Raw genomic sequence first — 15,450 nt, 5'->3', positions numbered from 1 at the left:
TATACTTTCAAATATACTCATTTCTCTTCCAACCTGACAAAATAAACAACAAAACCCTCCAAATTCCCACCTATTATCCTATTTCCCATTTGCCCCTTGTAAAAAAAGAAAAAATAATAATTAATTTAGAACACTTTTTCCCAGCTTGCCCATATAAAAGGAGTCATAATTAAGAAGAATGATAAGCTATAATGAGTAATATAATAAATGAAATAAACTGCATGGGTCTTGTAGAAAAAGAAAGCATAACCTATCTCTTGATGTCAGTATAAAGATTTTTTCCTGTCTATCTCAATATTAACACAAGTCCCTAAATGGCTTGAGAACCATAAATCAAATTTATAAACTCAACAATAATCCACTTATAAGAGCCTTCCTGGAAAAATACAAAACAAAACAAAACAATGGGGTGTCCCCATAAGACATTTCAGCAATATTGCTCTGATGAAAAAAAAAATCTCTCGCTATTCAAATTAAAATGCCCTGTATAATGTTAAAACATGTCTCCTTCCTTAGTAGGTTATCAGATCTTAACTGGAAAGTTTGCAGTAGCCATCTCATATGTACAAATGGCCTGCTTCTGACACTAAGCTTTAGGAAACAAAATATTGACCAGGACTTCAGCTGGCTTACATGGAAATCAGAATTAAATATTGTTTGTTTTGGCTAATGTATTATATAGCTGCTATCTTCAACACATTCTTGAGTACAGCTTCTATTTAAGATTTTTACAAGGCAGTCTGTAAGCATTCCTTTAGCCTGATCCATAAAATCATGTTCTTAATTTCATGGCAGGTTAAATTAAAATTAAAATCTACATCTCTCTCTTTCTCTCTCTCTCCCCCCCTCTCTCTATCTCTTTTTCTCTCTCCCTCTCTATCTAATCTATTTTTAATTGTATACAAACTTTAAAATAAAATTCTATTGGGAAAATTCTTTTAAAGCATTAGTACATTGCTTTCATCAGAGGACTTCAAAGAGCCAATTCATTGTCCAAACACTGGCTAGCCTACTCTCCAAAGGAGGCTGATGCTGCACCTGAATATCATGAAGTATGAGGATTGACTGAAGGAAGTGAGGATGGTTTAGCACAGAAGAAGATTTAGAACTAACAGGATAATTGCCTTGAAATATTTCAGTTATTCTCACAGAGAAGAAAAATATACATGTTATTTTTTGAGCTAGAGAGCAGAAAAAACAATGGGTAGAAGTTTAGAGGTTTAGAAACAGATTTCAGTTTTACAGAAAGATGTTTGAACAAAGAGAATTATTCAGTAGTTGAATAGGATGTCTTGTGAAGTAGTGAGCTCTCCTTCAATGGAAGTGTGTAAAATAAGACTACGTAATCATTTGTCCAGGAGCTGAGTAGGGCTCTAAACTCTCTGTGTGTGTGTGTGTGTGTGTGTGTGTGTTATAGACGCCCTTGTCAATCCAGTGAAACTTATGGACTCCATTACAAAATAATGTGGTGGGTTTTTTTTAATCCATAAAACAAAATTGCATAGCATGGCAAAAAACAATATATACTAAAATATGTGTATATATATGTACTAATGTAGATGCATATATGTGTACATCTATCTATTTTTATCTCTATATATTTATATAAATACACAGAGAGAGAGAGAGAGAGAGAGAGAGAGAGAGAGAGATTCAGAAACTGTTGAATCAATGTTACTTTCCTACTCAGTAACTCCATTTTTTCTCTATTATCTGTAAGATAAAATACTACATTTTCTGTTTAGCTTTCAAATCTTTTAACAACCTTGCCCAAAGCTATAACTCCATGCTCACTGTATATCACTCCCTGTCCCACATTGGTCTTCATCCTGTTCATCACATAAAGTACCTTTGTGTGTTCACAGTGACCATGTCCCCATCCTCCCTCCTTGTCTAAAATTCATTCCTTTCTCATCTTTGTTTCATAAAAGTCCCCTCCTTTTCAAAATGCAAATCAAGCATCACTTTCTCCATGAAAACCTTGTTAATACCTGCCAACTGATAATACCCTTCCAAGTTACCTTTTATTTAAGTATTTAGATTTATTCTCTCAATTGTAATTCTATGTATACTTACATATGGATTATGGGTTATTATCTCCCCCACTATAATGCAAACTCCTTTCAAAAGATATTATTTGATTATTTTTATTTTTATCCCAACACCTTGCACATTGTCTTACATGTGGCAAGTGTTTAATAAATGCTTGTTGATTGATTGACTAATAATAGAGTCAGGATTAAAATTGATCTGGATTGTACTACATTGAACAACATGAAATTTATGGCAACACATGTAAGATAGTACACTTGGTTTCAAACTAATTTCAAAGTACAAGATTGATGAGACATGACTAGGTAGCAATGTGTTTATAAAGGTGCATATTAAAAAAAAATAGAAAAATACAAAATGGACTTTGGTCTAAGCAGTCTCCTTCCACTTCTCTAATGTAAGTGTCAAAGTTAGGAAAACAAGACAAAACAAAAAGAATAATTCTAAAAGTTATAATTTTACATCACCTACAAATATTAACTTGGGAGTTGGTATGCTAAATTTGTGATCTTTGTTTAATGGTAAATCAGTCTAGCTTAAGAAACTTTAACCTTGAATATTTAAACAAGCTACTGGTGAGAGAGGGGCAAGGGGAGGAAAGGGGAAGGGGTGAGGGAGGAATGATATGAGAGGAACAGAAATGGATAAAGACATTGACATAGCCAATCACAATTTTTCAAAGTTCAGTCAATGTAAATTAATTATTATAAGATGGTGATTTTTGCAGATGAATCTTGAAATTGCTTCAAACAGGAAATAATTGATTTCTTATATAATCAGAGAGATATGGAAGACTAGAACAATACTACTTTAGAGTATAAACTTTTTGGTAAACGTTTAAGTAGTAAGCTATTGGAAAACTATGAGCAATATCACTTCATAAAGCAGTAAGACGTACTGAAGGGAAGCACAAGTTTACAGAAAAACAGATTAGTGATCCATCTAAGACACGTGTTCCTGAGGGCACTAAAGGATAAAATTAGACACAGAGCAACAGATAAGAAATAGAAAAAAATCCAATGATCTCAAGATTTTTATAACTATTACCATGTAGAATTGAGTTACCACATTTAGACTCTGAAACAACTGTTATATGTGGTAAGCTTTATAAAAAAGCAGAAATGCCTCTGTGGAAGACAAAAATGACAAGAATATCTGTAAGAGACTGAATATTCACAATGGATTTCTGTGCTGTATGTGACACAATTTTGAGGGCATTAAGGTACTGATTCTTAATTTATTTGAAAGAAAGATATCTCCTAGTAAATGAAGAGGCAAATTTTAGCTTTTGCAGTCAAATCTAGCATTATTTCCCCTTTACCATATCTACCTCTACAAGTTGCTCTGAGTCAAATCCAATTGGAATTAGAGAATACACAATCGTTATTTTTTATCCAAGATCTTCAAACAACATAATGGCACAGAGTGGGACATAGGACAGAACTGGCCACTCTGAAATTCACCACTTCTTTGGGTCATTATTTTGGCTCTTGAAGTGTTAGGACCTCATGGTCATTTCCAGGACCATTACTGGTGATTCTGGATAATTTCTTGGTGGGCTCAACTCAGAGTCAATATTTTCCATTGATTTAATGATCGATATACCAGCTACCTGCTGTGGTATTTAGACATACCCAGCCAATCCAAGCCTTGACCCAATAGATCCCTGCACATCCTCAATACTTAGTGAAACTATTTAAAAACTGTTTTGTTCTGAGCCTGTTAAGAGGCTTAGAATACAAAGAAAATGGTTCTACTTTAGTGAGACCAAATTTTATTTTATAACCCTAAAAAGACCACACTGAATAGCTCCTACTTTATCCCTTTCTTACATCTATTTTTAGTGATGTGAACCCCTCTGAAGGTTCTCTATATCTTTAGAAGCTGATACTTAAAGATGTTCTGGAACTTGAGTTGATTCTTGGCAACACTGCAAACACTGGAGGCACAATATAGTTCCCACATTCTCATGTTTCCTAACTGGGCACCTTTCCATATTTCTCAAGTATAAAAAAGCAATAGTATTGCTGTCTAGGTGGTTAGTATTATTTTTATTATTAGAAATGTTGACATAAAAATAAATAAAAAAGAAATGTTGACATAGAGACTTTCTGCTTCTGCTGTTGTTTAGTTGTTTTTCACTCAGATCTGAATGTAACCTTTCCAGGGGTTTTCTCCAGAAAGATAGCGGAATGGTTTGTCATTACCTTCTCCAGATCATTTTACAGATGAGGAAACTGAAGCAAACAAGGTTAAGTGACTTGACCAGGCTCACATAGCTAATTAGGGTCTCAGGTTGAATTTGAATTCAGGAAGATGAGTCTTTCTGACTCCAGGCCCAGCACTCTATCCACTGTGCTACCCAGCTTCCCCAAGTGTTGACTAACTTCTATTTAATTTAATCCAATTCAACCAACATTTATTAAGCAACAAATATATGATGGCACTTCTGCTAGGCCTCTTGGGATGGAAAGACAAAGATGAAAATCTTTCCAGCATGCAAGGAGTTTACATTGCAGGAGAGAGGGAGGGATATGGTGAATGTAAATAACATGCATAGATAAATTACCACAAATGTTTAATAATAATAATGCAGGGGCAGGTAGATGGCGCAGTGGATAGAGCACCGGCCCTGGAGTCAGGAGTACCTGAGTTCAAATCCGGCCTCAGACACTTGACACTTACTAGCTGTGTGACCCTGGGCAAGTCACTTAACCCCAATTGCCTCACTAAAAAAAACAAAACAAAACAAAAAAAATAATAATGCAAAATATTTTTTAAAAAATCTTATCTCATTTGATCCTCACAACAAAAACAAAATGTCTTAAAAATAGCCACAGAAATTGCAAGTTTTTAAAATTGTAGTTGAATTCAGGTCTTCCCATCTCTAGGTTTAGCATTCTATCTCTTATGCTGCTTAGCTACCTATAAATATAAATATAGACATATAAAATAATTTCTGAGATAAATGGAAAAGCTAAAAAGTTTCTTTCAACTCCAAGATTCTATGATACTCAGCACCTATTCACATATATATATATATATATGTTACCTCTCAGGTATCATGGGTCCCCCATTACAAGGTTCTGCATTGCTTTACCTTCCCAAGTTAACACTCCAAGATCATGACATTTCCTATTTACTTCTATCCCTTCCTGGCACCCCTCCCATCCCTTCAAAAGCAATCTGTCCTGTGTCATAATGGCTTAGGATTATAATGCTTCCCAAAGTAAATTATCTGTTAAACAATATTTTTATCATTTATTAAAGGTTTACTACATGGTAGAAAATTTTAAAAATAGTCCCTGGCCTCAAGGAGTTTATCATCTAGCAGATTTTAGACATATGACAGACTTAGGTGACACAAAGAACACTACATTAATGGCTTAAAAGGAATCTAAAACACTATGAAATTAGATGGGGGAAGGATCATTTCCAACTGGAAATAATAATAAAAGCTTCAAAAAGGATGTGCCATTTGAACTAGACCTTGAAGAATGGGGTAGCATGGGAATAGGTAGAAATATAAAGGGAGCTGAAAGGTTTAATGATTGGATGTTTGAAACTAAGAGAAATGTGTTGAAAGTGATTTTAAATTCATAGACAAGAATGCCAATGGAATAACAATTTAATTGGCATAAGTAGGGAAGTCAGAAGGTGGAACAGATTTAGGAAGGAAGCTAAATTTAGTTTTAAACATGTTGCTTTTAAGTTGTTTGTAGATATTCAGGAAGAGGTGTTCAGAGGACAGGTGGATATGCTAATAAGGAGTATCTACTATTCATTTGAGAAATTTGGTAATAAAAGAGAAAAATCCTAGGAATGTTCATGGCAATGACTAAGTCTCTCTAGGATCTATATCTGGCATAAAGGCTAGTACATAATAGACATTTGATAAATATTTGTTGAATAAGATCAAAGTGAATCCATTTCAAAGTAACTAGCCACTTACCATTTAATATGCGTCCTTTGCCAGATTTGTTTTCATTTTGATGAAGAAGTCATATAAACTCCCAAAGGAATTATTTTCTAATGATGGAGGATAGGGAAGGATGAAGGCAGAATTTTTTTTTTAAACAGGAAGAATTTTTGCTCATCAATCTTCTTATGAGGCCAATTGTGATAATGGCATTTTTATGAATGAAAAAATTTAGAATCTCAGGTCTTCTTTTTTGTTGTTAATAAAAATGAATGTCCTTTTTCTTTATGTCTGCATTGGCATTCTGATTAATAGCTAGGGTTAAATAAATAATTTAAATAGGAAATGAGCATAACTTATCTCCCATTCTTCTATATTGTGCAAATGTGTTCCCTTGGCAAGAGACACCAATATAAAATCTATTCCTGTATAGTCAGGTCCCTCTTTCTCCTATTCGTTAAGCAAAATACTCATTTTCTTCAAGGTTTAACACAAATATCCCTTCCTTCAAGTTTTTGCATATGCCTTCAATGGAGGATAATTGCTCCTACTTTGAAGTTTTCTTAGAATAGCTTTTTTCCTTTATCTTATCCTGCCTTTTATCATACTTATTCAGTGTTCATGCCATAGCTCCTCTACTACTCTATGGCCTCCCCAAGAGGAAGGACTGGGACATTTTCACCATTGTTTCCCCCAAACCCATGTACTTTGATTGATGTTTAGGTTCTTGATAATATTTTTGAATGAATGAAAAAACACTTTCCTAAATTCCACTGGAAACAGCAATAACTGAAAAACAAAAAAAATGCAAAAAAAGAGCTTGTTAAGAATAAATATATAAAACATTTAAAACTGGGGGTGGTGGTAGTAACTGTGTCAATCAATCACCCCACTGCAACTGACTTAACAAGGATCTATGTCTTTTAATAAGTCAGGTCATCTCTGTTGAATTAAATATTCATTCAAGAGCCTTGGATTAAGTGAGAAAAGTCACTGATCAATTTGAAAGGAGTGGAAGTTATTGGATGAGATGGAATAACCGTGCATGGTAAGGGTGTTGAGAAAGGTTAGAGACTTGTGATGTTTTTTATATAAAATACTGCAATTAGAACCCAGTTCTTGACTGTCAGGCCAGCAATTCCAGAAAAGCCCTTGAGAAGGAATCATTTTGGGGGGGAGACAAGGAGAAGAGCTGCAGTCTCTCCAAACCCTGACCTCACATGCCTCCTGTTCTCTTCACCAGAAGATAACCTTGTGAATCTCAAGAAATTGAAGGGATTCTCATCATCTTTCTAGCCATGTCACTAAGAGAACAAACTAATGGTAGTGCCATCATAAGTAACCAAGGAAAAACTAGACATGATGAGGAAAGGCAGCTCTAATTCTACAATATACCCAATAGAAATGCAGCATGACTATGGGAACTTTATGAGTGTTCCAAGAAGGGGATGGGGTGGGTGGACTGTTAACAGAAGGACTTCTTGGAGCTGTCAATCAGCCCCTTTGTTAACTATTCTCCAAGCTCAAGCCTACTTTAACCTGATTTCTCTATGTGCTTCTGTGAGAGTATACCCCTGATTTAGAGGGGAACTATAATTCATATTCAACCTTAGCAAATATTTATAACCAAAGGGTAATTAAAATTAGCCAAATAATTGATATTAACTGATAATCAATAAGGGATATACAATGTTGGAGACATGTAAGTTAAAGCAGGGCTTCTTAAACTTTTTCCAATCATGACACCTTTTTACCCAAGAACATTTTATGGGACCCCAGGTATATAGGTATATAAAATATGTGTATAAATAAAACATTAACTACAAAATTGATTCCCACATTCAATTATGCAACCCCATATGGAATCATGACCCACAGTTTAAGAAGCTTTCATTTATATCTCTGTACTAGAGATATTAATCGCAAACTTTCAGGTTATCTCTCAAATCCTGGGGACAAATATAGCCAGCTGTCTTCTGGGGACCCAACCCACTAGTCCTGGTGCTATTTGGTTTGGACAATGCTAGAGCCAACGCTACAAATGTACACATGAACAGAAGTAAATTACCTTCCAATGTGTTTCTAAAGCTGAAATTAGCAGCTCGATCCATGGAACCAGCTTCATATTGAGTTAGGCTTAGGCAAGATTCCACATCAGCTGATGTGGGAAGTCTTGGAGTCCTCACTCGATCATGGTTTCCAGGGCTGCGGAGCAGGGGTCCTTCTTCTGTTGCATTACACAAGGTCTGCTGAGTGTTGTATTCTTCTGATTGACTGCAAATAACCTACACAAAATAGCTTTTGATTAAGAGATTTGTCTGAACATTAACATAAAGGTCAGAGCTAGAATTAGTGAAGCTCTGTCACTAAATTGATTTATGACATTGGCTAAGTCATTTGTTCTCCCTCTGCCTGTTTTATGATCTATACAATTGCGTGTGTTTGTGTGTGGGGGGGCGTGTTGAGGAAAGAGGGGATGGAAATGGTGGGGAGGAAATCACTTAGATTAACTCTTAACTTCCACCTGGTTCTTCCATTGTGAATTGTTTCTTATACTGTGTGTGCCAATGGTGCTTATAGCTCTGACATTCTTTATTCTAAGGTGCCTTTCAGCTCAGATCATCTATCACCCCAACACCCTATAAGCTCTGAATTTCTACTTTAAATTCTTAAAATCAGGAGTATGATTTTTCAAAACAGTGAAATATTGGGCAGCTATTCTCATTGCTACCAAATGACTACAGTTGCTTTTATAGTAAAACATAGTGAAATAAAGTAGAATTTTTTAATGTATCACCTGACATATTATACATTTTTAAAAAAACATCAACATTATTTTATTATTTTCCAGTTACATGTAAAGATAATTCTCGAAATTTTGATAAGATTTTTTTGGTGGAGCAAGGAGGGTTAAGTGACTTGCCTGGGGTCACCCAGCTAATAAGTGTCAAGTGTCTGAGGCTGGATTTGAACTCAGGTCCTCTTGAATCCAGGGCCGGTACTTTATCCACTATACAACGTAACTGCCTCTTGATAAGATTTTGAGTTCCAAATTTTTCTCCTTCCCTCCCTTCCCTCCCCTCCTCCCCAAGATAGAAAACAACCTGATATAGGTTCTATATGTATAATCATATTCAACACGTAGTATACATTTAACAAAAATGAATATGGAGTTAAAAAAATCTCTTTAGAACTCCAGGTTCCACCACTTATTAATTGTGTAGCCATGGAAATTTCTCCCTTCTTTGAGTCTCAATTTGTTCATCTTTAAAATGAGAAAAATAATGCTGGCATTACAATTTAAAGACTGATACATTTGCTGTACCAATTAAATCAGATGTATGCCAATGCTTTGAGAAGCATTATATAACCACTATTTTTTTCCCTTCAGAATCTGAAATCTTTCTAAAATAGATGTCCAAATTGATTTTCCCACCAGATAGCTTATTAAGAATCATGGATGAAAGTGTTCATTACTTCTAACATTCTATAGTTTTTTATCTTCCTCTCAGTAAAAAAAAAAAAAAGAAAGAAGATAAAAAAATAAATATTTTTAATTATTTGTGGAAGGGTAGCATGCTTTTCATGCATCTTTTTTTTTAAGTAAGGCAATTGGGGTTAAGTGACTTGCCCAGGGTCACACAGCCAGTAAGTGTTAAGTGTCTGAGGCCAGATTTGAACTCAGGTACTCCTGAATCCAGGGCCGTTGCTCTATTGACTGCGCCATCGAGCTGCCCCTTTCATGCATCTTTTTAAAGGTTAATTTTCTTCATTTCTCTTAAATGAAATAAGGAGAATGAAATTTCTCTTTCAAAGTCACATCATGGCATGAAAGGTGAACCTAGGCTCCCAAAGGTGAAGCTAATAGAGTAGAAATTGGTGGAGGGCAACTACAAAATGGAAAGGTGGGTTCAGTGATCGACTGAATGTTTATTATACAAATAAACTAAGTTCAGAAAAGCTAATCACGAAAAATTTGGCTAACAGAGAATAATTTTTTTCAGAAACAGAAATTCATAAACCATCTGTTGGGATGTGGATATTCTGTGATCTGAATCAGTACAGAGGTAGATGCTTTATATATATATATATATATATATATATATATATATATATATATATATATATATATATATATATATATATATATATATATATATATATATATATATATATATATATATATATATATATATATATATTGGGGAGGCAATTGGGGTTAAGTGACTTGCCCAGGGTCACACAGCTAGTAAGTTTCAAGTGTCTGAGGTCGGGTTTGGACTCAGGTCTTCCTGACTCCAGGGCTGTTGCTCTATCCACTATACCATCTAGCTGCCCTGGTAGATGCTTTTTATACTGATAGTGAGCCAAAGAAATTTCACCTCCCAAAATACTGGTATGTAATAATCATACTAACAGCAGCAGCAGCAGCAGCTTACATTTATATAATGCTGTTGAATATGTACATATGTATGTGTGTATATATTTACACACACACACATATATACATAGACACAAACATATAAGCATATTCATACATATATGTATATATGTGTGTGTGTATATATACATATATATGAGACAATTCTCTGTCACTCTCATCTGTTTCTCTGTTTCTGCCTCTCTGTCTTTGTCTCTCTATTTGTTTCCCTTTTTCTCTGTCTGTCTCTGTCTCTGTCTCTCTTTTCTCTGTCTCTGTCTCTGTCTCTCTCTCTCTCTCTCTCTCACACACACACACACACACACACACACACACACACACACACGCACACACACATATTTTTCCCCTTCCTTTCCAACCCATTCTTTACAGAGATGTCAAATTCTGTTATTAAAGCACAGGTCTGCCCATGCTCATGTCATTCCTCTACTTGAGAACCTTTGTAGCTCCTTCTTGACTCTAGGATAAAATATAAATTCCTTAGCTTGCCAAATTCTACTTTGCATTGTTCTTACTGCTACACAATAACCATTAAACTCCTTGAGGGAAGTGATTATTTGAAGGGACTTGATACTTGTTTGGGGTTGAATTGAGAATATCAAGATGTATAAGACATGATCCCTACCCCTGGGATATTTTCTCTGATACTCTGTGAGTACAAAAAACTGGTAGTCTATGAAGCATAGTAAGTCAATGTATTAATAAATTGGATAACAAATCCAATCAAGTCTATCAGCATCTCCACAAATTAACAATAAATGATTCCGTAATCAAGTGGATAAAATCATACTCTGAAGCAATTATAAGAATCTGATTCTTTCTTTGCTCCAACAAAGTCACCTTAGCCATTGGACTCTGGTAGCATCTTGGATCAAATTTTGTTGATGAGTCATCTTAGTCATCTTTGATTCTCCATGACCCCATTTAGAGTTTTCTTGGCAAAGATACTAGAGTGGTTTACCATTTCCTTCTCCAACTCATTTTACTCATGGGAAAACTGAGGCAAACAGGGTTAAATGACTTACCCAAGGTCACATAGCTAGTAACCATCTGAGGCTAACTTTAAACTCAGGTCCTCCTGACTTCAGGGCCAGCACCATTATCCACTGTGCCACAGATAGAATCGTAGAATCTCAGACATAAAAGGGACTCAGCATATTATCTAGAACAACCTAGATTTCAAAAGGAAAACCCTGTATGCTACAATATACCTTTTATAAAAGAAAATAATTTGGTCTCCATTGGAAGACATCCCACGTTGGGAAAACCACTGTCTCATGAAGCATCCCAATCTAGTTCGATGAGGCTTCAATTGGTAGAAAGTTTTTTTGCACCTGATGTTAAATAAAGATGTTTCTCTTTGAATTCCACCCATTTGTGGCTTCTAGTCTACACTTTGGAGTCAATAAAACAAATGCAATTCTAATGACAGATGAGAGTTTGAAGGGGGAGGAGGGAAGGGGTAAGGTAGGTGAAAAGCCTGTACCAAGATAAAAAAATAGGGGCCCACATGGCAGCAAACAATTTAAACTAAGCCAAGAGAAAAATGTCATGAACCTCGTATCCTAGCACCTGAATTACTCCTGGGTGAGAGGCAAATCACTTAGCAAATGCCCATTAGCCTTTTCAGTGCACTAAGGTATAATTTATTGTATTGAAGAAATTACTGAATGTTCAAGAAATCTTGCTTATACAGAACACAGTTAATGCCTTCTTTAGATTGTGACATCTGTGGATGTTTTTACATATATTTTCTGAACTGTGTCGACATTCATTTTAAAGTACAATTCCCTAATTTTTTAATTAAAAAATTCTGAACTTAGTTAAAAGAGACAAAATGACTATTTTTATATACAAAGTAGAACTGAAACAGATAATATTTTATGTGAAACCATAAAGTACAGTTCATTAAGTTTTTAATGAGAAAAAAATTGCCTAGACTAATGCTACATTTTCTTTCCCATTTGTTAGGCCCTTTGGTATGTGTAGTGGAACACTGCAGTGAAAATTGAGAAAGCTTGGTTCTGGTCCTTCCTGTATTTGGTCTAGTCACTTCTCTTTTCTGAGTTTCTTTATCTTTAGGATAGACCAGAAGAAATTTCAGGGCCCTTAAAACTGATAATTCTATTTTTCTCCCTAGTTTAAAAATCTATTTTTTCAAATATAATGCTATAGTAACTAACTTATTTGAACCTAAGCAATGTCATGTACTAATTTGGACAAGTTTATGTATTTCTATGCTTAAAAATGTGGCTGTTGGGTCAGCTAGGTGGTACAGTGGATAAAGCATTGGCCCTGGATTCAGGAGGACCTGAGTTCAAATTAGGCCTTAGATACTTGACACTTACTAGCTGTGTGACCCTGGGCAAGTCACTTAACCCTCATTGCCTCCCCCCAACTCTAAAAAAATGTGGCTGCTTTTAATGAGTTGACTAAACTGAGTCATCATTTTAGAGATAGGCAATGTATTTTAATGGATAAACTACTAGAACTGGATTTAGAATATCTGGGTCTGAATATCAGCTCTGTGTATCTTAGTAGCTGTGTAACTATAACAAAGTCACTTAACCTCTGTGATACTCAATTTCTTCCTCTGCAAAATGAAGATTATATTTGCTCTATCTATCTCACAGAACTTTTGACAACAGAGTGCTTTGCCCCTACTTACTAAGGCTTTTGGGGTTTGGAGAGTCATTTCCACACTCTTTCTATTTGTCTTTTCTGCTCCCATCTATGTGTGAGATAGTTGGATGATGGAAAGTAACCCGGGCTCTTCTTTGAGGAACTCCTAAAGGGAGGGGACAGAAGCAAAATCAAGGACTTCTGGAGATTACTCTAGAGTCAGAGGCCTGTAACTTAGAGGGAGAAACATTGCCTTACTATTATTGCTGTTTTTAAAGATTCAAATTCATACTTAATTACTATTGGTATTCCCTCCAATGATGGAGGTCAACCCATCCTTATCTTCCCAGCTTTTTCTATGACTGTTCATGTTTTCCCATACCTTTACCCAAAATGTTGAAAGCCTATTCATTACATCCTTTTGATATCATAAGGATACTGCTGGAATACTTAGATTATCTACTTATTTCATACCTCATCTATATCATGTTATCAGTCCATCTACTTTTCCTATCATAAATTTCCCTGAAGACACATTTTTTCCTATTCTTCAAAGTTCCTGATTAGTTAAATGTGGCAGGATGTTTATACCCTTCACATGCTTGTCAATGCTGTCTGTGTGAAGTCTGTTTTCAAATCTTCAGTGAACATTGTGTTCCATGTCTTGCAGTCATACAGCAATGCCAATATTTTATAGGTATTTAAAAAAAAGATGGGTTTGTTTCTGGGAGAAAATAGGTTTTTAAACAGGATTTGGAATTTCCTAAAACCAATTCAGCTTGATCTAGACCCCCTGTTTAATTCAGCACCCAAAACATTATTCATTCATACTGTCTGTCCCAGGTATTTATTTTTAATTTGGTTATAATTTTTTACTAATCTATGTACAGACATAGTCTTCTTTTGATCAAGTCACTGACACAATTGCTTAGTATTCCATTTGACTTTGCTTGTATAAACAGGGAAAACCAGCTGTGGCCATGTCTACAAAACACCAAAGCATTTGATCCATTAGTTGTGCAAAGGGAGAGGGCTAGGGCTAGAGATAAGGAAAGAGGGAAGGACAGGAAATGAATAAGCAATTATATAGTGCTTACTATGTGTCAGGCACTGTGCTAATACTTTTTTTTTTTTTGGTGAGGCAATTGCGGTTAAGTGACTTGCCCAGGGTCACACAGCTAGTAAGTGTCAAATGTCTGATGCCAGATTTGAACTCAGGTCCTTCTGACTCCAAGGCCAGTGCTCTATCCACTATACCATCTAGCTGCCCCCCTAAGTACCTTTTTAAAATAAATATTATCTGATTTAATCCTTATAACTGGGAGGTTGGTATTATTATTATGATGCTCATTTTACAGTAGAAGAAACAAAGGCAAATAAGGGTAAAGTGATTTGCCCAGGTTCACATACATAGTAAGTATCTGAGGTTGAATTTGAACTCAAGTCTTATCTGCCAAATGCAATGACCTTTTCTCAATCCACATTTTCCTTAATATCTCAATAGGCTTCTATGCTCTTTAATATTATCTTTTCTCTAGAACATCCCTCTCTTCTGATTTTCCTTCTACTTATCTGACCACTCCTCAGTTCCCTTTGTTGAATCCTCATCCAAATCATGCCCTACAATGGTAATGTCCCTGAGGCTTCTGTCCTGGGCCCTCTTCTCTTGTCTGTCAATACTACTTCACTTGGTTATCTCATCAGCTCCTTTGTATTTAATTATCCATTTTATGCTGATCAGTCTCAAATCTATCCATGCTGCTCTCAACTTTCTGCATTTCCAATTGCCTGTAACACATCTGAAAATAGATACACAGTAGATGTCTTAAACTCAACATGTCCAAAACAGAACTCATTATCTTCCCCCCTTAACTCTTGCCCTCTTCTACCTTCCCCATTATTATAGAGGGCAATAGAATACCCCTAGTTCCTCAGACTTGACATTTCAGAATTATCCTTGACTCCTAACTATTTCTTACCTTCCATATCCAATATGTTGTCAAAATCTGTCAATTTTACCTCTGCAACATCTTTCCTTCTCTCCTCTAACATTGCCACCACTCAGGAGTAGGCCCTTATTACCTGATGCCTAGACTACGCAATAGCCTCCTTTTAGATCTGCCTGTCTCAAGTCTCTCCATACCCCAATACATCCTCTGTTCAGCCACCCAAGTGATTTTACTAAAGTGAAAGTCTGACCAAATCACTTCTCTAATCAATAAAACCCAGTGGCTCCATGACTTCCAGGATCAAATTAAAAATTCTATTTGGCATTCAAGGCCCTTCATAGTCTAGCCCCCTCATGCCTTTCCAGTCTTGTTACACTTTACTCTCCCCATATTCTCTTTGATCTAGCAACACTGGCTTCCTAACTGTCCCACCAAGAAGAAGACCCTGCTCATAACCTTTTCTGTGG

The 15,450-nt window shown here is 35.6% G+C and overlaps 1 protein-coding gene across 1 annotated transcript in view; it reads right to left on the bottom strand.

Annotated features, from left to right (window-relative positions):
• Nucleotides 1–15,450, bottom strand: part of TYR (tyrosinase) — a 197,312-nt gene that overhangs the window by 159,124 nt on the left and 22,738 nt on the right. The window contains exon 2 of the mRNA XM_043997194.1: nucleotides 8,040–8,256. Coding sequence (XP_043853129.1) covers nucleotides 8,040–8,256 — 217 coding nt within the window. The remainder of the gene's footprint in view (nucleotides 1–8,039; nucleotides 8,257–15,450) is intronic.

This window comes from Dromiciops gliroides, chromosome 3 (genome assembly GCF_019393635.1).
Source record: "Dromiciops gliroides isolate mDroGli1 chromosome 3, mDroGli1.pri, whole genome shotgun sequence".
In the NCBI taxonomy this organism is placed as follows: Eukaryota; Metazoa; Chordata; class Mammalia; order Microbiotheria; family Microbiotheriidae; genus Dromiciops; species Dromiciops gliroides.
This window is presented reverse-complemented; position numbering and strand designations above follow the sequence as displayed.